Source organism: Channa argus, chromosome 7 (genome assembly GCF_033026475.1).
Source record: "Channa argus isolate prfri chromosome 7, Channa argus male v1.0, whole genome shotgun sequence".
NCBI classification, from domain to species: domain Eukaryota; kingdom Metazoa; phylum Chordata; class Actinopteri; order Anabantiformes; family Channidae; genus Channa; species Channa argus.
The window spans coordinates 1,115,642-1,138,880 of NC_090203.1; the positions used below are offsets into that span (position 1 = coordinate 1,115,642).

Sequence of the window (23,239 nt, forward strand, 5' to 3'; positions counted from 1 at the left end):
TTTGACCTTAGTTCTCAGTAAGTAAGATTCATAAAGTCAGATCTGACAAAGAAAAACACATCAGAGAAAAATTACCAATTTATTAACAAAAGACAAGAAGATGTACTCAAAGTTTTAGTTCATCCAGTGGATTCAAATGGATACTTTTCGATTCTGCTATTAAAATACTTAAGAATGATTGGCAGCTAAAACCTCCATCCTGCAAGATGAACCAACAACTCGCAGTTGATGGTTCAATCCCTGGCTCCTCCAGGTCACATGTCAAAGTGTCCTTGAGCAAGACGCTGAAGCCCAACTTAGTTGCTCCCGGTGAGCGTTGGCCAGCTGCATAGCAGCTCCCCCATCGGTGTATGAATGTGTGTGTGATTGTGAGTGTGAATGGGTGAATAAGAATCAGTGTAAAGCGCTTTGAGTGCCGATAGGTAGAAAAGTGTTATATAAGCATATTTACAATTTGCATTTACAGTTTGTTGCAACGCCCCCAAGTGGTCAAAAACAGTTAATGCAGCTTTGAAGGATTCAGTGAGGGGATGACAACTAATAAAACTGAAAATGAACTGGATTTATAAAAAGCTGTTCTAGCAGCTGGTTAAAAGTGTTTACCCTTAAAAAGCACTGTAATTTCCTTCAAAATGGGGATTAGGGGAAGTCCACAAGGTCTCAGAGTCTCTGTACGTTGAACACTGAGGAGGATCTGGACTTGTGGTCCTCAGAGGATATCCCAGCCCCTGCGCTCCTCTTTCCTGCATATCTCTGGATTGTTGCACCGGTTGTTTCTCTCTTTGATTCTGTACCGAGTTCGCACTGACAGCATCTGGTCTAGATGCAGATCCTCCTGAGCTCTGGCCGCACTCTTGACTTCAGTCACAGTCTCCTCATCGTCACACTGGAAGAAGAGCTGCTGCAGGTTGGCGGTCAGGTCATCCAGAGGCTGCCGCTGTGGACCTGTCTCTGTGGACGTTGACGTCTCCTGAGCGTGAAACTGATGGATGATGGACAGCGTGGTTTGATACAGCTTCAAACTGGAGAGATCGCTCTTCACATGGAACTTAAGTTTTCCACCTGTTCTCATCATGTGGACTAGCCGGTGGACCAGCGTCCCCTCATACAACCTGGACAACACCACAAACACAAGATGGAGATTTTCCCCTTTTATACTGGAATCCAGGGTCTGTGCAGGATTTAACACCAGGCCTAAATTTAATCTCATTCACATGTTTTCTACCCTGATGTAGACATGAACGTGACTTATAAAATATGTGATCTTTCTTTTATACGTGTGATTATAAAACAGGTAATAAAAATAGTCAGTGTGGTATTTTAAAGGATGTCAAGGTCTGTTTAGGACTTATCAATGTCTATCATTAGAGATTTAAAAAGCAGTGGCCCAGGGATTGAACCTTAAAAAACACCTCAGGGAGCAGTACTACACAACAAGTCTGAAGGTGGGAGTCTGTCCTGGTTCTTGAACAAGAAGAAGATTCTGCTCAGCTGTATAAAGTGCAGCGGTTTAATGCTGCTGACACCACCTTTGCACCAGAGGACAGAGTTTTCCAGTGTGTTTGGAGTCTCACCGTGCGATCTGTGGTTCGGGTAGAGGACAGCCCAGCAGCTGGTTCAGATGGACACTGTCCTTCAGGCAAACCTGCCACTGGTTGAAGGCGTGAACGACGTCCATGTCCAGCTTTACTTTAAAGTGTTTTTGCTGAATCTTTAAAGCTGCAGGACACAAACCAGACAAACCTCGTTACCAGTATGTACTGCTGTCTCCTATAAATGAACTGGTGCCACCTTCTACGTTTATTTCCTGGGTATGTTTGGATGTTTTTGTCTTTTAAATTGTGACCAATGGGCATTAATCTTCCTAGAAATGTCCTTGTAATTATGACAGTTTCTGTTTCTTACCTGTTCCGTGTCTCAGAGTGTCTCCGTTACTCAGTCCCAGCAGCAGCGCCTTCAGCAGCATCTTGTCTGGAGGAGGCTGAGCTTCACGCAGCCAGTAGCAGGTGACGGCCACCGGGAGCTGCAGCCCAGGGGGCAGTCGGCTCAGAGAGTCCTCGGTCACCCCTAGAGCCTCCAGCAACACCTGCAGTCGCTCAGAGGGTTCTGCCTGGGGTGGACACATGATACGAGGGGGGACACACAGAACAGTGTCATTTAGCTAAATGAAAACGGAATCGTAATTAAAATACTGCTCCCTGACAATATCCACATCCTGTGGTTATTACATTTGTGTTTTATCACACTCTGCCCATTTCTGAATGGCAGAAAACTTCCCATCTTATCTACGGACATGAGCTCCACTGTAATTGCAACAAGTCCAGATTCATGAACATGGCAGAAGCTTCACTTCGCTGAACCAGTTTGTAAGTACTCAGCTCAGTCCAGTCAGCACTCTGATGCCCAGTGGCCTGTGATGGTTGGGATGAAGGATTTGTTGTTTTCTCTTTAGGTTCTGTCACTTATAAATGGAAGAGTTCTGTTTGACAACACACAGGAAAATTGCAGCTGTACTAAACGCAAACAATGCACTTGTGGCAGATTGTAAAAGCCTTCACCTCATGTGGTGAGCTCCTTGCGAGGCGCTGAATGAGTCCTTTGACGATCGGTTGGACTGGGATGAAGCTCAGCTGAAGGCCATCTCTGTCCCTCTCTGCCACCACATGGTGCTTTAGTCTGCCCAGCAGCAGTCCATAGATCACCTGCCGAAGTGGCCTGGACGTCAGGCAGGCGCTGGGCATGTCGCCATGGTCCACAAGGGTGCTGAGGCTTATTCTATGCAGCACCAACACATCCAGGATGTCTCCATTGAGCCGGCCCTGCGTCAGAGGGAGCCGCATCCAGTCTGGTACATGACCCACAACCTCCAGGAGGACAGGACAGAACAAACTGAGATCATAGAATAGAACATAGTCTATCATAGAATACTAAGCATTTCAGTCTTAGTAACCATTTTCTACTACTTTTTCTAATGGTTCACTGAACCTTAGATAACATACTTTCCTCTTCTTTTATCTTATGACTGTATTTACAGGTTTGTTTCCAAAATGACTTTACCCAAGTAACACAGTGCCCCTCTCTTTTGTAACCAAATGTTAATATTGAACATTTGCCCAAAGTCCTTTAGAGTAAAGGATTTTATTACTTCTTCCTCTGCTGGGAATTCAGGGGCCACCCCATGGATGAAGAACCTTTCCAGGGAGCTGGGCGGTATCTTGTACTCCTCCATCCCCAGCCTCAACCTCTGCAGCACTTCCACCTTCTGCTTCTCGCTTAGTTCTCCCATCATCCCCAGCGCTGCCTTCAGGGCCTCACGAGGCTGCTCGAAGTCGTTCAGCCAATGGAGCAGCCCCTGCAGACGGTTTGGTGCTGCGCAGCCTGCAGGGGTGAACTGAGCCCATCTGATGGACTTTCCCATCCTACGCAGATTCACATAGTCGTTCCCAGCCAAGGCGGCGAAAGTGGGCAGGAGTTGGTGCTGGATGTTGAAGAAGATGCAGAAGCTGGAGGTGTTGTAGCTCTTACAGGGGATGTACCTCCGTGAGCCGCTCTGCTCCACCGCCTCCCACTTGAAATGATTGATGGGCAGCAGCCCTGCTGGGAGCCCGAAGATGTAGAAGTCACTGTCATTGGAGAGCACCGGACACTGCCACTTACTGGCCAGGGCAGCAATCTCCAGGTCGGCCTCACCGTAGCACTGGGCCACTGGGACCTCCAGCCGGGCTAATGTCTGTTTGAACACCAGCTCGGTCAGCACTGGGATGAGATTCTCCTCGCTGCTGCCCACTGCCGCTTTGTGGCCCCTCTTGATCCTATCCTCAGCTCGTTGTGTGGAAGTATCAAGCTTCTTGTCAGTGGGATCGGTGCCTCCGTCCAGCACCACATATGGTGTGATCATGCAGTCTCTGAGGGCTGTGACGAACTTCTCAACCAGGTCCTCAAAGGCAGCATACTCTCCACCGTGATTCTGGTCCAAACCTGACCAATCCACCAAAGGAAACACACATCCAACACCACATTACTGATGATCACACACATTCCTTGCTGAACAAGGGCATCAAAACAGAGCAATCTGTGGTGGTTTTCAGAGAAACATCATGTTCATCTCAGGATGAAAAGCAAACATTTCGGTGCTTGTGTGACTTTTAAATTAGCCGTAAATGCTCTGCTTATTTAGTACTTTTATCCAAAACGCAAAGTGCTTTACAATGTTGCTTCTCATTCACACACCGATGATGCAGGTCACTGATGATGCATCTGCCACTCTGTCAGGTGGACTTTTTGATTAGCAGGTGTGAAAAGAAAAATAGTGATTTCTGTGTTTTCCGACATTTTCATTGTACATTTAACATTTACCTTGTAAAATAATGTAAAGGGACATATTTGTTAAAGTTACAGCTGTCCACAGGAGGAGTTCGACAAAAATTGAATTCATAAACACTAAGGTCCTGTTTACACCCATTTACTGACTGTTTCAAATGTAAAATGAGGTTGAAGATAAAAAACAATTATGTGGTAAAGTCCTTTTAATGCAACCACAAGCCAGTGTCTTTTTGTGCCTGTCGAAAGTCTGGACGGGGGTCTGCAGGGGGTTGTGTCAGGAAGGGCATCCAAAGTAAAGCGCATGCAAGTCGAGTGTGACTTGTACCGGATCGGTCGCGGCCCAGATTAACAACAACCGCCACCTGTGCTGTTTATCTCATGTCAGTCTGTTTGTTGTGCCTCATACAAGTTTTGTGTTGTACCTCACTTGTAAGTCGCTTTGAATAAATATAAGTGCAGAACATTTACCGTATGGTTCTGTTTTCTCTTTAAAATCCCTCTCGGGTCTGGATAACAGCATCTCCGCTGAATGTTGCGTTCGGTCCAGCAGACGCCGGCCTCAGTTTCGCTTCATTAGTGTGAAAACCGTTTTACTACCGTTATCATGATTTATGGAAGAAACCTGAACAAATCCAGTTTTAGCAAATAATAGAAAATCCTCTACACAATAGAGGCACGTTTGTTTGATAATGCCAACATTTAATAAAGCTGTAATATCAATTCAATGAGAGGAGTCACACAATGAGTAATGACACTGTCTGCAGCAGATAGGACAGAACAACCAAACGACTATTGACGTGTACGACGTAAACGTGTTGGTCGCTACAAGTTCTGCTTCGGGAACTTGGTGATAATTTGGTTCCGCCCTGTGACCCGCCTGTGAGCGTCACGGGGCGGGCTGTCCGCTTCCTCGTACGCCAAATACTTCTTCTAAGCCGACAGTATGAAGGCAGGACACAGACGCACGAGCTTTCACCTGAGGACGATATAAAGTAAACGGTGGTGGATGAAAACTGTACTTTTACTAAAGTACAAATAAACAATAAGGTGAAGGTGCGTGTTTCTGTGCTTCTCTAGATTTTTCTTTGCAGTAGATGGTCGTAACCACAAAGTACAATTACTGCGTTAAGGCGCACTTTGAGTACTGCTAATATGTCAAACAGGACCATGAAAGTACTGATACACTAAGTAAAAGTACTTAGTGTTGTGTGAGTCCTACCTGACTTGAAGTACAGCTGGTAGAGCAGGTTGCAGCCGTCGATCACCAGCCGGCTCCTCATGAACCGGACCTCCCGGTATATCTGCGGAGAATTGTCCAGCAAAGTGGACAGGCCCTGAACACCCATCCTGAGTCCGAGTCTGCGGACGAAACCGCATCTCAGCCCTTTTATCCGGAGACGTCTGCACCCTCCTCCTCCTGTTTCCTTAGGTTTCAGTTTCCACACATCAGCTGTTGGTGCGTGGAGGGTTGTTGTGTTGTCACAGCCCTGTGATGATGACTGTAGGTCAGAGGATCCAGGAGGAGCCGCTTTCTGTCCCTGCTCTCATTGATGTCATTACATCAGGACCTAAAGACTCTGAGTCGCGGGTTCGATTGCCGTCCCATGTTGAGGTGCCTTTGTGCACTTAGTTGCGTGAGTGCGAATGTGCGAAACAGTGTAAAGCTCTTTGATAAGTACAGGCAGTTTACTGTGGATGAAGTATCTGTCAGTACATAAAGTGGTAAAATCAGCTCCACCTTCACCTGCTGCCGCTTCTGTTCCAAACCAAAAGCTTTTATTCATCACTACAAATGCGTTCAGGTTCTCACCAGGCTGCTGCAGAAGTTGACTGGGTGCTGGTTCTGATCCGGTCTGACAGTGGAAAAGTGAAACCTAAAGGATCCACAAGCTGCAGCTGCTTTCACACTGACAGTCTGTAGTATCAGTAACTGAGGGTCCTTTGGAGCATGGACCTAGTACTTTGAAGTTGGTTGACGCTCTTTATTTTCTGTTGTATTTATGTGTTTGAGGGAGAATAGCATGTAGCCTGTTTCATGTTTTTTCAAGTCATTTTAAGAAACGTGCTGATTTTATTCATATTTTCACGGTTGAAATCTTTTCAGATAGTGAAACATTAAACATGTTAGATTCAGTATTTATGTTTGTACTTATGTGCCTGCATTGTCATGGTTGTGTGTGAAAATCCCCCTAAATCAACGGTTTGTGAAATACTCTGTCCAGCACCAACCACTGAGCCACATTCAAAGTCCCTTAAATCTCCGTTCAAGTCAAGTCAAGTCAAGCTTTATTGTCAGTTCTTCCACATGTACAGGGAACTGAAATTGCATTTCTCTCGGATCCATGGTGCTTACAGGTAGTTCTAACAGTTCTACTGAGGCTGAAGAGGGAAGGGGGGGCAAGTTCGGGAGCGAGTTCAGCTTCCTGACAGCCTGATGGATGAAGCTGTCCTTCAACCTGCTGGTCCTGGCCTGTAGGCTCCGCAGTCTCCTCCCTGATGGCAGCAGGCCGAAGAAGCTGTGTGACGGGTTCCTCCACATTTTAATGCTCACTTTGAATTTCAGCATGAATGCAGTGAGTTGCTGGCCTGTGATTGGCTCATTGCATGAAGTCTGTACACAGACCTATAAAACTATACTAAGATCAAAAACAAATGATATTCAGTCGTGTGAAATTACTATGAGTAATATGAGTCTTATGTAGTGACTCATATTACAACACTTATGTAGTGTTTGTAAAAATGATGCTCAATGAATTACCTACAGTTTAAATATGAATATCTGGTAGATCTCAACATCATTTTATATTAGAATAATTGTCACATTTAAAGTCTACAACTGTCTCTTTGACTTGTTTATGAGTCTTTTCATAACTTGTAATATAAATTACATGCTTGAGGTTTTGGACTCAAGTAAAAGGTTTTGAAAAGTTGTACCTCTGTTAAAAGCATCTCTGAGCTAAGTTATAAAGGTTTTTCTTCACTTATTCGGTTTCACAGAGAGACTCAAAATCAGTTTCTTTTCAAAGACTTTCTTTTAAAAAAGGTTACTTTCACTCACATCGTTCTATTCCATTGCAACTTTTCACTGTTTTTACGTTTTAGACTTTAACAAAGCTGCAACAAAAAACCTCCCTTTTCCACCTCACCTTTACTTCCTAATCTGAACACAGCTGGGGAAAAAATGCATGAAAAACTGGTAACAAACGGCCCTAAATATTGGAACCCATCAACTTACACACGTCAGCTTTGATAAAGATATTTAACTCACAACTGTTAAACACCTTAACATCTCTTTCTAAGCTTTAAAGTAAGGAAAGTTGGTGGTTTGTGTTTAATTCATCTGATACCTGTTTCATTTGCAAGATGATGCTGCTTTTAAATAATACAATGTCAAGTCACTGTGACACCCTGTAGCCCTCAATAGCTGCATCAAATGTGCACATTGCTCCACCTGTCTTTGTAAGTGACCCTTTTGACCTGAAAGTCTAAAAACATTCTTTAGAATCTGGCCTACTGGATTTAGGAAACAAGCCTTCAGTTGTATATAATGACTATTTTAACCCTGTATCACATGAGCCACTATCAAGGCTGATCAGCTTGAGACTAAAGTGAAACTCTAGATTACACTTTGTTTCCCTTTTTTGCTTGTTTTTTTGTTTCAATCGCTGAATTGAGCACAATTCAAACGGTACATTATTGTATTCACACTGTCAGTCGGAATCATTTTATCTTATTATTTCATCTTGTTTTGTGCCCTGTCACTCTTGTCAGTTGTTATTACACTTATCTGTTTTTTTTATTTCCTTCCTCCACAAGTGACTGGTTACTTTCAGTTCACAGTTGTTGCTTTACTTCTCTGTAATGTTTGTTATAATCAATTTTTGCAAGAGCAAAGAAATGAGTGAGTGTTGAGTGAGCAAAAAACAAAACTCTACTTCGATCATCTAAGGTATGAGAGTATTTGAAGCACAGGCCAAACAACATGGTGCTCTGTTATTTTGCTGTTGAATTGCTAAATGTAGATTGAATCACATTCCTGTAACTTGAATGGAGCTGGTCCGTAAAGTTCTGCTGTGGGTCCTGGATTTGCAGAACACTGAACGTTCCAGAGAGGCCATCCTGCGTGGAGCTGGAGGCTCAGCAGTAGCTGACCTGCTCCATCTTAATGCTTCAACAAGTCGGAAGTAAGATGACTGTGTGTTTACTGCAGATACCAGCAGCTTAATGTTAGCAGAGGCTTTGACCCAGGACCACTCCTGAGGACAGAAGTCACCCCAGTGCCACAGACTGTTAAGATGACAATGTGGGGGTAAACTTCCGGTATTGACATAACTTTGTGTGTTTTGTCACAGTCGACCAGCAGGATGAAAGGCCTGAGTGAGATCAGGTGTGTGACTGTGTGGACACAACATGCAGGTTTGTCTGTGACATGTTTTATTCTAGTTGATTTAATTCTTCTGCAGTTATTGTACATTTTTACACAGAGCTGTTTGTAATAAAATGAGTTTCTACTTTGCAGTGCAGCTGCTGTTCCAAACTTTGACATCTGACATCAGTGTTTGGAGAAGAGTGTGAATTCTGAATACACTTAAAAATGAGGACGTCTGCAGTGACAGAGAAGTATGTTAGAGTGGTGCAGGACATGTATGAGAGCTGTAAGACAGTGGTGAGGTGCTGTAGGTGTGACAGAGGAGTTCAAGGTGGAGGTGGGTCTGCATCAAGGATCGGCTCTGAGCCCCTTCTTGTTTGCTCTGGTGATGGACAGGCTGACAGATGAGGTTAGACAGGAATCTCCATGAACTATGATGTTTGCAGATGACATTGTGATTTGTAGTGAGAGCAGAGAGCAGGTGGAGGAAAATCTAGAGAGGTGGAGGTCTGCACCAGTGGCAGAAGAAAAGACAGGAGGCAGAGCTGGAGGTAGCAGAGCTTAAGATGTTGAGGTTCTCTTTGGGAGTGACGAGAATGGACAGGATCAGGAATGAGTACATCAGAGGGACAGCTCATGTTAGATGTTTTGGAGATAAAGTCAGAGAGGCCAGATTGAGGTGGTTTGGACATGTTCAGAGGAGAAACTGTGAATATATCGGTAGAAGGATGCTGAGGTTGGAGCTGCCAGGCAGGAGGTCTAGAGGAAGAGCAAAGAGGAGATTTATGGATGTAGTGAGAGAGGACATGAAGTTAGTTGGTGTTAGTGAAGAGGATGCAGAGGACAGAGTTAGATGGAGGGACATGATTCGCTGTGGAGACCCCTGATAGGGAACAGCCCAAAGGAAAAGAAGATACAGTACAGGCTTATCCTAGGTGTTTGCCAGGTTCTCAAAATTCCTACTCAGCCCACATTGGTCCCGGTGATTTCTGATAGTGAGATGGCCCAATGTCTGTTATACAGAATAAAAAACTGAAGTGTAATCACACTAACTTCTTTCACTGCACTGTTTCCAAACCACTTTAAAGTCCACAATCATAATAGCAGGTTGTAGTAGACTTGATGCTCAGCACGCTAGAACTAAATCCGAGCTTGAGATAATTACTTAATGTTTAAAAATCATTTAAATGAGTCAGAAACATACAATACTGAAGAGCTGTGTGTCTCTGTATGTGTCAGCCCTGTGACCAACTGTCGGCCCGTCATGAGCGTATACAGCATCCTCCCACCATAGAAGAGAGAAGCAGGCTGGTGATGGATGGATGGAACACAAGTTAAGGTTTTTCTCTTATTTATAGACATTCAGAAAACCAAATCCAACCCTAGTTAAAATGACCTTTATGCATGATGCTGGAACATTAAGCAGGAGTTCTTATTAGTTTGAGTCAAAATCATGACACACAAAATGTGTTCACCTGAGCAGAAGAAGCTCAGACACAAGTGACACAACATACACTTAAACCCTGCAGTTATTCAGTCGAAACACGGGAGTTTGTTTTTGACTGTTTGGGAACATTACAGTAATAAAATGTGGGCTGGCTGGAAGCCAAGGTGGTTGTTATTGCTATGTGTCAGACATTTTGCTGTGGACTGTTACTGATCATTTTAACATTGTAAAATTTGCACCTGACCAGATCACAGGTCATTTACACTTCACCACTGACTCTACAAAGGTGTCCAAACACTGTACTACTCTGGAAAACAGTCCCCAAATTCTTGTTATGAAACACTAAAGTTATTGAAGTAATAAAATGATTCATCTTTCAAGCTATTTGTTTTGATGTTTACACATATAGTTCTGTGAATATTAGAACATTTTACACCAGTCAAAGATTGTACTACATTATAGTCTTGTCCATAATCTGATAACCTAGCTGCAGGTGTTTTTTATAGCTCTGACATTAGTTTTAGTAGTTTTATTGATGTAGAAATTGTAAATTTGCTTACTTGTCACTTGACTTTTAGTTCATTGTTGCCAGACAGAGGAAGAACGTGGTCAAAGCACGACCTCTGCACTATGTCCACACGTTGCTTTGTTGTCGGGGCTGTCTGTTGTTTTACTGTTACGTTTGACTGTTGTTTGCAGATGGTTTCCATCTTCCAGACGTTCTAAACTTTTCCTAATACTGTCAAAAAAAAAATTCATAAGTTTGCATCTCTCCATGTCTCTCTGTTGACACTGAGCATGCAAATGTCTTGTTTGTATAAGTATATATGTGATAAGTCATAAGGGGACATGGACATGGTCAGCAACAAAACTCAGTAACTGGAGGAGGATCAGTACTAGGTGATGCCGTGGGTGGCAGCCTTTCCAGCAGCTCTGTGTGGGCCTTTTGGTCTTGTGTGAATTTCCTGCTGGGATGAATGAAGTATCCATCTATCTCAGCTGTGGCATTTAAATGATGCTCGGTAGGTACAAAGGGGCCCAAAGTGAGCCAAGAAAATACCCCCCACACCATTAAACCACTGGCAGCCTGAACTGTTGGTGCAAGTCAAGATAAATCAATGCTTTCATGTTGTTCATGCCAAATTGTGACCAACCATATGAATGTAACAGCTGACATGTTGTGTGTTCATGGATGCTCTTCTGTCCGCCGCAGAACTAGCAGGTAATTCAGTTACTGATGCCTTTCTATCATGTTGAAGCAGTCTAGCACTTCTCCTCTGACCTCTGACACCCACTTGATATTGTCACCCAGACAACTGCTGCTCACTGGATACTTTCTCTCTTTTAAGGCTGTTGTCTCTGAACATTGTCCCATTCAAAGTCCCTTAAAGCGGCTTTCTCCACATTTTGAAGCTCACTTTGAACTTTAGCATTAGTAATTGAGTTGCTGGCCTGTGATTGAGTGATTAGACTTTTGCATGGAGAAGCACTTGAACAGCACCTAATTACATGAGGCCTGTAAAAACGACCACCGACCACTGAGCCACATTCAAAGTCCCTTAAATCTCCTTTCCTCCACATTTTAATGCGCACTTTGAATTTTAGCATGAATGCAGTGAGTTGCTGGCCTGTGATTGGCTCATTGCATAAAGTCTGTACACAGACCTTAAAAACTATACTAAGATCAAAAACAAAGTCATATTAAGTCATGTGTCTTTATGTAGTGTTTGTTAAAATGATGCTCAATTAGTTCCCCACAGTTTAAATATGAATATCTGTAGATCTCAACATGATTTTATATTAGAATAATTGTCACATTTAAAGTCTACAACTGTCTCTTTGACTTTTCTGTCCATTTGTCCTTTAGGGTTTCAGGCTGCTTCACTTTCTGTCTGCTAGTAAGTTTTACTTCAACCTGTGTTTATGAATCCTTTCATTGCTTTTTTATTGATTTTATGTGACACTTAAATGTGTGAAGCTCAAAGAATGTAGGATAATTTTTCTTCTGTACAAAAATGAGTGTTGGTCTGTCCAACCTGTGGGTGGGAAGATGTATTGAAAGGACCTAAATTCACCCCTTCATTAGGTGAACCGTTGATGTGTTCCTGGATGTTGGAATAAAGATGTGTTTAGTGAGTCCACTGATGAGTGAGCAAAAAAAAAAAAACTCCACCTCAATCATCTAAGGTATGAGAGTATTTGAAGCAGAGACCAAACAACATGGTGTTCTGTCAGCTCTGCCAACCTTCAGTCCTGAAACAGACTGAAGGAAAGTGCCTCAAAGCTTATGGGGATTTGCAGCAGGTCAAAACTCATGACAACGCAGTTTTTATGTTGATGTGTTAGTGGTTACATTCCAGTTTGTGTCGTTATTATTAGCTTGATATGTTTGTTTAGAAAACTAAACTAATAAAACGTGTGATGTGACTCAGGCATTGAATCTTTATATCACTGTGCACGAGAGTCAGATACTCATTAATAAGTCATCAGATACATGTTGTACACAAAAGGTGCAGTATAATATTATTAATAATCCCAATCCTACAAATCTTTGTGCTGTGCCTCACTTGTGCAGCAGGTCTCAGCTGAAATTGCACAATATCACCTCAGGACGTCCCCGTTTGTCAGAGTTTGTACCTTGTCAGGCATCAGCAGCACATGTATTAATATTAAATTCAATTGAACTTTATTTATATAGCGGCAATTTACAACAAAGTCATCTCAAGGCACTTTACAGACACATCTTCAAGCATGTAGAGAACCCAACAATTCCCCCTTAACAAGCTCTAGACAACAGTGGAGAGGAAAAACTCCCTTTAACGAAAGAAACCTCCAGCAGAACCAGGCTCAGGGAGGGCGGCCCCCCCTACCTGCTTCCTGCCTCATGTTTCATTAATCATTCTGATTGTTTTCACCTGTTCCCTGGTTCATTTCTATCCAGCTCTAGCTGGAGCTCCTAGCTCCCTGGTTTGATTGGCTTCCGTTCTTTGGATTCCTGATTTGTGATTTTGAACTGTTCCCTATCTGAGGTTTGTTTGGTTCTGTTTTTGATTCAGTTTAGTGATCTCTGCCATTTATCCTTGTGGTAATGTTTCCTACCTGTCATGTTTTTTCGTGTCCTCCTCTCAGGAGCGAGTTCATGTTAACCCTTTAGTTATGTTAACCTCCCTCTCACCGTCTCTTCACTTGGGTCCGTTCCCTATACAAAAACTGTGACAGAAGCATCTTAAGTAGGAGCTAGTTCAGGTTGACTGAGCAGTTTTTATGTATTTTAAAATGATATCTATCGTGTGGAAAAATGCCAAATTGGAAAATGATTTATTTAAGCAGGTGTTGGACACAGTCCAACGGGCAGGACTTACTGGAAGTAACACAGTGCGAGGGCCATGGCACCAAACTCACACCCATTGAAGAAGGGTTTGCTGGAAGAGCAGCCTGATGGACATTTGGCCTCCTGCTGTGGAGGCTCAGGAGCAGGGACTTCGGCTGTGTTCTCATCTCATCACCAATTTTTCCTGTGTTCAGCAAGATTGATGTTCTTAGATTTTCTGTCCTCAACCATCTGTTCATCACACAGGTTCAGACTTTCTGACACTGATTTGTCCATAACGTTCTGTCTTTCAGTTGGTGTGTCTTCCTGCTTGGACAGATTCTCCATCCCTTCCAGCAGAGGTTTGCTGCTGGTCTACAGAGGAACCACCACAGCAGTCTTCGTATCAGACTCGTCCAAACAGTCTGAGACACATCCAATAGCTGCATTTTCACAGTGGGGATCAGGTGGGGCCACATCCATGTATTGCTCTTTTCTTAGTGGTGTCCCCTTCCTCATCATCTTCCTTCTTGTCTGATTGATAAGTGGGTTTAGTAAAAATCACTACCTGTCTGACGCACTGTCTTGCTTTCTGGCAGATTTTCCAGGTGTGGCCACTCTGCCAACACTTTCTCAGGCTCAATCTCCAGGTAGACTGACCTCTCTGGGTTATTTTCTGGCAGCTTTTCCATCTCAGCCAACAGGCTCCCTACCCGGGAGGTCACATATGTCTCCTTATAGGGTTCAGCAATGTCCGCTTGACATTTTAACTCTCAAGCAAATTGAAGCAAATTGATTTTGGAGAGGAAGTATCTCTTTCAGTTGCACATTGGCTCTGACATTTTCTAACTCCAGCTGCAACATTTTCATCTTGGAGGGATTCAGTTGTCTTTTGCTCCGCTTTACATCTGCCCCTTTCTGAAGTAGAGGGAGGCAACGCCAAGTTCAGGTTCAGGAGACGTTATTTGATGGACCTGTTTTATGTCTGAAAGTAGACCATCGGTCAGGGTGAAGGCAGATCTGTAGCTCAAACGCAGTACAACACGCCGTAGAGTAAAATTCACTTGGAGTACTGCTAATATGGCTCTAAATGTCTTAATATTCTCTAAAAAGGACAAAGTGACACTATGTCTGATCTTGGTTTAATGAATGAAGAGGTTTGTTGCGTATTATTGTCTGCGGACGAAACCGCATCTCAGCCCTTTTATCCGGAGACGTCTGCACCCTCCTCCTCCTGTTTCCTTAGGTTTCAGTTTCCACACATCAGCTGTTGGTGCGTGGAGGGTTGTTGTGTTGTCACAGCCCTGTGATGATGACTGTAGGTCAGAGGATCCAGGAGGAGCCGCTTTCTGTCCCTGCTCTCATTGATGTCATTACATCAGGACCTAAAGACTCTGAGTCGCGGGTTCGATTGCCGTCCCATGTTGAGGTGCCTTTGTGCACTTAGTTGCGTGAGTGCGAATGTGCGAAACAGTGTAAAGCTCTTTGATAAGTACAGGCAGTTTACTGTGGATGAAGTATCTGTCAGTACATAAAGTGGTAAAATCAGCTTCAGCTCCACCTTCACCTGCTGCCGCTTCTGTTCCAAACCAAAAGCTTTCATTCATCACTACAAATGCGTTCAGGTTCTCACCAGGCTGCTGCAGAAGTTGACTGGGTGCTGGTTCTGATCCGGTCTGACAGTGGAAAAGTGAAACCTAAAGGATCCACAAGCTGCAGCTGCTTTCACACTGACAGTCTGTAGTATCAGTAACTGAGGGTCCTTTGGAGCATGGACCTAGTACTTTGAAGTTGGTTGACGCTCTTTATTTTCTGTTGTATTTATGTGTTTGAGGGAGAATAGCATGTAGCCTATTTCATGTTTTTTCAAGTCATTTTAAGAAACGTGCTGATTTTATTCATATTTTCACGGTTGAAATCTTTTCAGATAGTGAAACATTAAACGTGAGATTCAGTATTTATGTTTGTGGACTCAGAAACCAAAGACATTTAAATACTTTAATCAAAAATTTACAAATATTCGTATCCTCAAAGTTAAAAATGGTAAGTATGACATTTTGCATAGAATACACTGGAAATACACACATGCAGTATAAAAGCACCAAATGTCCTCAAATCCAAACCATAAGAAGACGAACATTAAACCGGACATTCATGCTTGCTTGCTTGTGGACATTTGTGGTCTTGGATGCAGAGTTTCTTTAAAAGTTGTCTTCTCACAGCTCCTTCTCTCAGATTTTCTATAGCTGCTACTTTGGACTGAATTCATCAGTCAATGAAATTTTAAAAGTGTCTTTTATCTACAATTTCCTTTAAAATGGGGGTTAGGGGAAGTCCACAAGGTCTCAGAGTCTCTGTACGTTGAACACTGAGGAGGATCTGGACTTGTGGTCCTCAGAGGATATCCCAGCCCCTGCGCTCCTCTTTCCTGCATATCTCTGGATTGTTGCACCGGTTGTTTCTCTCTTTGATTCTGTACCGAGTTCGCACTGACAGCATCTGGTCTAGATGCAGATCCTCCTGAGCTCTGGCCGCACTCTTGACTTCAGTCACAGTCTCCTCGTCGTCACACTGGAAGAAGAGCTGCTGCAGGTTGGCGGTCAGGTCATCCAGAGGCTGCCGCTGTGGACCTGTCTCTGTGGACGTTGACGTCTCCTGAGCGTGAAACTGATGGATGATGGACAGCGTGGTTTGATACAGCTTCAAACTGGAGAGATCGCTCTTCACACGGAACTTAAGTTTTCCACCTGTTCTCATCATGTGGACTAGCCGGTGGACCAGCGTCCCCTCATACAACCTGGACAACACCACAAACACAAGATGGAGATTTTCCCCTTTTATACTGGAATCCAGGGTCTGTGCAGGATTTAACACCAGGCCTAAATTTAATCTCATTCACATGTTTTCTACCCTGATGTAGACATGAACGTGACTTATAAAATATGTGATCTTTGCCCAAATCTGAAATTGTGCCAGATTTCATTAAATACTATTAAATGCTGAACCTTAATCCATTGGTTGATTATATTTTTGCTACAATGAATTGTTTATTTTTATCTCACCTGGCATCCCCCTATAGAGGGTAGGAGATGATTTTGTACACAGGTAAAATGTTTGGGTATCTTCTATTTTCTGATTGACTAAACACACATGATGAGCAGTGGGCATGAGGGATTAGCGGGCCAACAAGCAGAGGGAGCAAGGTGGAGAACTGCTGGTCTAGGGTTTCACACTTTGACCGGTGTGAAGGTTAGTGGCCTTGAGCCTTGAAGAATCATAAAAGCAGCATTAAAGGAGACAACAAGTCTGTTCCTGCCGCACCAACCAAGTTTTCCACCAGCCACGATTTTGTGGTTATTTCTGTTGAGTGCAGCACTTTGGGACCTGTAGACCTTCTTTGCACCAGAGGACAGAGTTTTCCAGTGTGTGTGGAGTCTCACCGTGCGATCTGTGGTTCGGGTAGAGGACAGCCCAGCAGCTGGTTCAGATGGACACTGTCCTTCAGGCAAACCTGCCACTGGTTAAGGGCGTGAACGACGTCCATGTCCAGCTTTACTTTAAAGTGTTTTTGCTGAATCTTTAAAGCTGCAGCACACAAACCAGACAAACCTCGTTACCAGTATGTACTGCTGTCTCCTATAAATGAACTGGTGCCACCTTCTACGTTTATTTCCTGGGTATGTTTGGATGTTTTTGTCTTTTAAATTGTGACCAAAAAACATTAATCTTCCTAGAAATGTCCTTGTAATTATGACAGTTTCTGTTTCTTACATGCTCCGTGTCTCAGAGTGTCTCCGTTACTCAGTCCCAGCAGCAGCGCCTTCAGCAGCGTCTTGTCTGGAGGAGGCTGAGCTTCACGCAGCCAGTAGCAGGTGACGGCCACCGGGAGCTGCAGCCCAGGGGGCAGTCGGCTCAGAGAGTCCTCGGTCACCCCTAGAGCCTCCAGCAACACCTGCAGTCGCTCAGAGGGTTCTGCCTGGGGACGACACACAACTGGAAGTAGGACATGTGGAATAATGTCATGCATGTCATTGTAGCTCCAGGTACAAATATAAAACAGACAGCACGAGGCCTGAAAATGCTTTTTAGCTTTAGCCATTTTCAGTCATGTTGCAGCAAATATGCAAACCGATGATGTTAATGGTGATCGATGTGACTGTCCAACACAAAGTAGTAAACTTTTACAAAGAAAGACAAAGCTTGACTTTATTAGCTCACATTAGGTTTGCCTGTACGGTGGATTAGTAGGATTAGCTACAGACTCTGCTAATCAGGTTAAGTCAGAGCTAAATTAGCCTGTTTGGCTAAAGAGACATGAGTAAATTCTGACTGAGCCTCAACTGAATTAAATTTGTTTTACATCACATTTGTTGTGGAAATTTGAATAAAATCCTAAAGAATGTACCTTATCCAGAGAGTTGCCCACTACTCTACAGAGATGTTCGGGCAAGTCGATTAATCATTGAATACTAATTTTTAAAGCAAAGCTGTCAAACATTGTCTGACATGTTCAGTGGTTTTAGCTAAATGTTTTGTAATAGCCAGATTTTGGTTTGAGTGTAATGCAGCCACAAGGGGACACAAGCCAGTGTCTTCTTGTGTCAGTCCCAAGTCTGGATAAATGCAGAGGGTTGTGTCAGGAAAGGGCGTCCGACGTAAAACACATGACAGATTAAACATGTGAATCATGACTTTTACACCAAAAATGACTTCCGTACTGGATCAGTCGGGGCCCGGGTTATCAATGACCACCACCGGTGCTGTTGACCTACAGGGTACCTATGGAAATTGGACTATTGGTCCAAGTTGGTCAAAGTCGAAGAAGGAGAGGAGGAAGGTGTGTTCATAGGCAGAGAGAGAAGAGGAAAGCTAAGAACTTAGGACTGACAGAATGTTGAATGTTGGGACTATGACAGGGAAGGATAGAGAGTTAATTGACATGAAACAAAAAAGGAAGGTGGACATACTGTGTGTCCAGGAGACCAGGTGGAAAGGTAGCAAGGCTAGAAGCTTAGGAGCAGGGTTCAAGTTGTTCTACCATGGGCCAGATAAGAGGTCTAGAGGAAGAGCAAAGAGGAGATTTCTGGATGTAGTGAGAGAGGACATGAAGTTAGTTGGTGTGAGTGAAGAGGATGCAGAGGACAGAGTTAGATGGAGACACGATTCACTGTGGAGACCCCTGAAAGAGAACAGCCCAAAGGAAAAGAAAAAGAAGATTTTGGTTTGTGTGTGTTAGCTGCTTTCCACTGTATTAGCCACAAGCTAACATTGCTAAAGCTACATTCCAGTAAGTTAGCTGTGTGTCACACAGTGTCCAGGGTTGCAAATGTTTTGTTGTGTGGTAACGTATCTGACACAACCACATGGCCTGGTTTGATTGTACAAGTTGGCAACAGGAAGATTTGGCCATTCGAAGCAAATTTAGTCCACACGAGCAAATTTTGACTGTGCTAAGCTGTGTTCATGTCACCTGGGACAGTAGAAATGGGAAATATTCTCATTTTAACAACTTTCAAACATTGATGTCATCTGAGCACCAAAGACAACATTGTAATTACAGAAACTATCATGTTAAAGTAAAAGTACTGAGCACTCTCAGTGTTAATTGTCGTCTTCAGCTGATTTGAGGCATCCATATTTTATTTTCAGATACTTCTCCATTAGGGCCCTAAATGTATTTATTTATTTTTTTAATCCCAGTTTTCTATTTACAAAGTTGACATGAACATTGTTAGAAACATTTCAACATCATCATTTCAATTTCTCTAAATGTAAGGAACATAAATCAAAGTTAACAGAAGTTGTCGTTTTGGTGCCTTCTATTATTAACTAAATGCGTCAGTGGTTAATTAGCACGTTTTGATCTGATGATACTCCAGCTCAGTCAAATGTGACAGTTGTGAGGATTTTCTATTTCCTGCTAATGTTTTGTCATGTTGTTTGGTCTGAGCCTAATCGATTCTGTTTTACAGCACATTTGTTGAGGTAAATTGTGTGAAATCCTAAAGATTTTACCCTGTCCAGTGAGTTGAGTGGCAGCTGTTGAATGACACCTTTGAAGATCGGTTGGACATTAACACACTTCAGCTGGAGGCCGAATATCTCTGGCTCTTTCACCCGAATATCTTTTCCTCCACCTAGCAGCAGTCCGTACATCACCTGACGGAGCGGCCTGGATGTCAGACAGGCAGTGGGCATGGCGCTGTGGTCCACAGGGATGCTGAGGCACCTGCTCCGCTCCAGCAGCAGCACGTTCAGGATGTCTTTATACAGTCGAGCCTGCGTCATACGCAAACGCATCCAGTGTGGAACACGGCCTGCCACCTCCAGGACGACAGGACAGAACAAACTGAGTAGATATATCAATTACTGCACTTTTGTATATGCTAGATAATCTTGAAGTATTGGGATCATTAAATGCAAAAAGCTGAGCCGGACTAGCTGGGGATTGGCTGGAAGTGGGGCTGGGTGATAACATTAATTATGGCGAAATAACTTTTTCTTGCTAGAAATTCAAATGGGAAATGTCCTGCGCTTATATTGCACTTTTGTCTACATTAGTGCAATTAGCACTCAAAGCGCTTTACACTGCTTCTTATTCACAATTTTTTTCATTCACACACACACATCATTGGGGGAGCTGCTGTGCAGCTGGGCAACAATCACCGGGAGCAACTAAGTTGGGGTTGGGATTCAGTGTCTTTAAGGCATTTAAGACATGGACAAAACAACATTGATACTTATTTCATAGTGTTTTGACAAACAACACAAAGAGCCAATAATAACGAGAACCACTCATAGCTCACAGCCACATCATTAGGTTGGTGCAAACAGCAAAGAGCTCAGGGTAAACAGCGAACATACTAATGTTTGGGCTAATGTGAACACCAACAAGTCAAGAGTGGGAGCGAGTTAATCTAGAAAAGGACAACAGAACAGAACATAACCCACGGCCCAAAAGATGAACTCTTTCAACATTTAAACATTGCATTTAAAACTAGAATTCGGTAGCATGGAGAAATATTGGCTATTTAAAGTCCCACAGCAACTACCATGCATTGCCAGGCATGTTTCCACAGAGACAGGAAACACCACTAATATATATATTTTTTAGCCATATGAAGCTGTACAGACTTTACAGTTCAAGTGCAGGTGGTCCCCCTAACACAACCAGCATGGAATTATTTTCTGTTCTCCTGTAAAACTTGAAACCCTTAAGATTTTACTCCTAGATTTAAGATTTTAAATGTACAATTTATTTATTTATTAGGCGTTAACCAACAAATTTAGTGTTCTTCTTTAAAACCTAAAAGTGTCTGAGTGCTCAGAATTGAGATTTTAGTTTATTATATATACTTATTTTTATTATTTTAAATAGTTGTGTAATGTGCTGTAGTGCATTTGGGTTAGTATGTTGGCTTGTATGTTCAATTTGTGACAGAAAATAAATAATATTAAAAATACAATTAAACTTGTATCTTCTCATCACACTTAAGAGTAAAAAGGAACCTTTAGGGAGACAGAAATAGTGATTTGTTTTATGTCGTGATATATATCGATATCCAAGGACATGGCTAGAAGTTTTCTAACTAACCCTGCCAGTGGTATGTACTTCTATCTGTACTTATTTTGCACCCATACATACAAAAGTTACATTTGCCCAAAGCCCTTTAGAGTAAATTTATTACTTCTTCCTCTGCTGGGAATTCAGGGGCCACCCCATGGATGAAGAACCTTTCCAGGGAGCTGGGCGGTATCTTGTACTCCTCCATCCCCAGCCTCAACCTCTGCAGCACTTCCACCTTCTGCTTCTTGGTTAGTTCTCCCATCATCCCCAGCGCTGCCTTCAGGGCCTCACGAGGCTGCTCGAAGTCCTTCAGCCAATGGAGCAGCCCCTGCAGACGGTTTGGTGCTGCGCTGCCTGCAGGGGCGAACTGAGCCCATCTGATGGACTTTCCCATCCTACGCAGATTCACATAGTCGTTCCCAGCCAAGGCGGCGAAAGTGGGCAGGAGTTGGTGCTGGATGTTGAAGAAGATGCAGAAGCTGGAGGTGTTGTAGCTCTTACAGGGGATGTACCTCCGTGAGCCGCTCTGCTCCACCGCCTCCCACTTGAAATGATTGATGGGCAGCAGCCCTGCTGGGAGCCCGAAGATGTAGAAGTCACTGTCATTGGAGAGCACCGGACACTGCCACTTACTGGCCAGGGCAGCAATCTCCAGGTCGGCCTCACCGTAGCACTGGGCCACTGGGACCTCCAGCCGGGCTAATGTCTGTTTGAACACCAGCTCAGCTAGCGATGGCAGAACCAGCTCCTTTCTGCCCCCCACTGCTGCTTGGTGGGCTTTCTTTAGCTTATCCTCGGTTCTTAAGGCATGAGTTACAAGCTTCTTCGTTTCAAAGTCAAAGGCTCCATCAAACACCACGTACGGTGTGATCCTGCAGTCTTTAAGGACTGTGACAAACTTCTCAACCAGGTCCCCAAAGGAAGCATACTCTCCACCGTAATTCTCGTCCAAACCTGACCAGTCCACCAAAGGAAGCACATCTTAAGCAACATGTACCAAACACACCCTGTTTTGTTACGAACCTGACTGCTGTTTTTTATTGGACCGAACTGCACTTTAGGGAATGGTTGGACTAGGCAAAATTTGAATATCCTGGTTTTGCACTTGTTTTTCTTTCGAAGAAGAAATATAAATAAATATGACTAAAATAAAATATAATACTAAGTAAAATATCAATGACACTTTAACGGTGTTGTTATTACAATGTAAATTGGGTAGATAGGCACACACATTGTAACTGTTTAATAATTTATTAATTTTAATGTATCCTGTTTACATACTGTAAACGCACATTGTATAAACCTACAACTACTCTTATGAGTTATGAGCCATTTATCCAATATATAATCATCATAAAAATACACTCAGTCTAATCATTTGCTAAAGATCAAATCTTTTATATAGAGTTATTAACATATAAAATATGAACAATAGTTATTATAGACAACACTTAAAACACTGGGTAAAATATGCTAGTTATTCAAAAGCTGGTTATATTTTAACAATGCCACTGACAGGTGTCTACAACTAAATGAAAATTATGACTGCAGCATTTGAACCTATCATTAAACCCTCTTAATACACCTGCGGCTGACAGGTGTAATTTTTCCATCTAAAAACATCCTTTTTACTTTAAAAGCTTAAAAGAAAAAGGTTAGTTTCCCTGAAGAGTAGCTGCCACTTCAAGTACACAGCCTGCAGTAAAAGTACTTAGTGTGTGAGTCCTACCTGACTTGAAGTACAGCCGGTAGAGCAGGTTGCAGCCGTCGATCACCAGCCGGCTCCTCATGAACCGGACCTCCCGGTATATCTGCGGAGAATTGTCCAGCAAAGTGGACAGGCCCTGAACACCCATCCTGAGTCCGAGTCTGCGGACGAAACCGCATCTCAGCCCTTTTATCCGGAGACGTCTGCACCCTCCTCCTCCTGTTTCCTTAGGTTTCAGTTTCAGTTCACACATCAGCTGTTGGTGCGTGGAGGGTTGTTGTGTTGTCACAGCCCTGTGATGATGACTGCAGGTCAGAGGACATTTATCTGCAGAGACGTTTAGTTTTTAAATGAGGTGCGTTTTCTGTGAAGTCCAGGAGGAGGACGGTGTGTCTGGACTTCAGCTGGACAGACAGTCCATGTCATGTACACATGGGACAATGAATTATTTACCATTATTTATCGACTATCTGTCACCGCTCATCCTATTTGGGGCTTCACATGTGCATGTGCAT

General features: G+C 43.2%; 1 protein-coding gene across 5 annotated transcripts; it reads right to left on the reverse strand.

Annotated features, from left to right (window-relative positions):
- Positions 1 to 65: 65 nt before the first annotated feature.
- On the reverse strand, positions 66 to 22,900 carry aste1a (asteroid homolog 1a). Of its 5 annotated transcripts, none has more exons than XM_067509127.1 (6): positions 22,746 to 22,900; positions 3,146 to 3,978; positions 2,559 to 2,864; positions 1,906 to 2,110; positions 1,575 to 1,719; positions 66 to 1,112 (listed from the first exon to the last, which is right to left on the reverse strand). In XM_067509127.1, exons 1-6 carry the CDS (start codon positions 22,870 to 22,872, stop codon positions 710 to 712), a joined length of 2,019 nt encoding a protein of 672 aa, XP_067365228.1. In that variant the 5' UTR covers positions 22,873 to 22,900; the 3' UTR covers positions 66 to 709. The 5 variants fall into 5 exon arrangements, with proteins under 5 accessions (XP_067365228.1, XP_067365230.1, XP_067365231.1 ...); XM_067509129.1 differs by lacking the exon at positions 22,746 to 22,900 and adding an exon at positions 5,543 to 5,720; XM_067509130.1 differs by lacking the exon at positions 22,746 to 22,900 and adding an exon at positions 4,792 to 5,032.
- Between the last annotated feature and the right edge of the window lie 339 nt (positions 22,901 to 23,239).

Coding starts and splice junctions, on each gene's coding strand:
- aste1a (XM_067509126.1), bottom strand. CDS start 22,872: ATGGGTGTTCAGGGCCTGTCCACTTTGCTGGACAATTCTCCGCAGATA. Junction 17,035..17,220: donor CACTCTGAGACACGGAGCAT/GTAAGAAACAGA, acceptor TGTGTGCTGCAG/CTTTAAAGATTCAGCAAAAA. Junction 16,247..16,889: donor CCCGAACCACAGATCGCACG/GTGAGACTCCAC, acceptor GGTGTTGTCCAG/GTTGTATGAGGGGACGCTGG.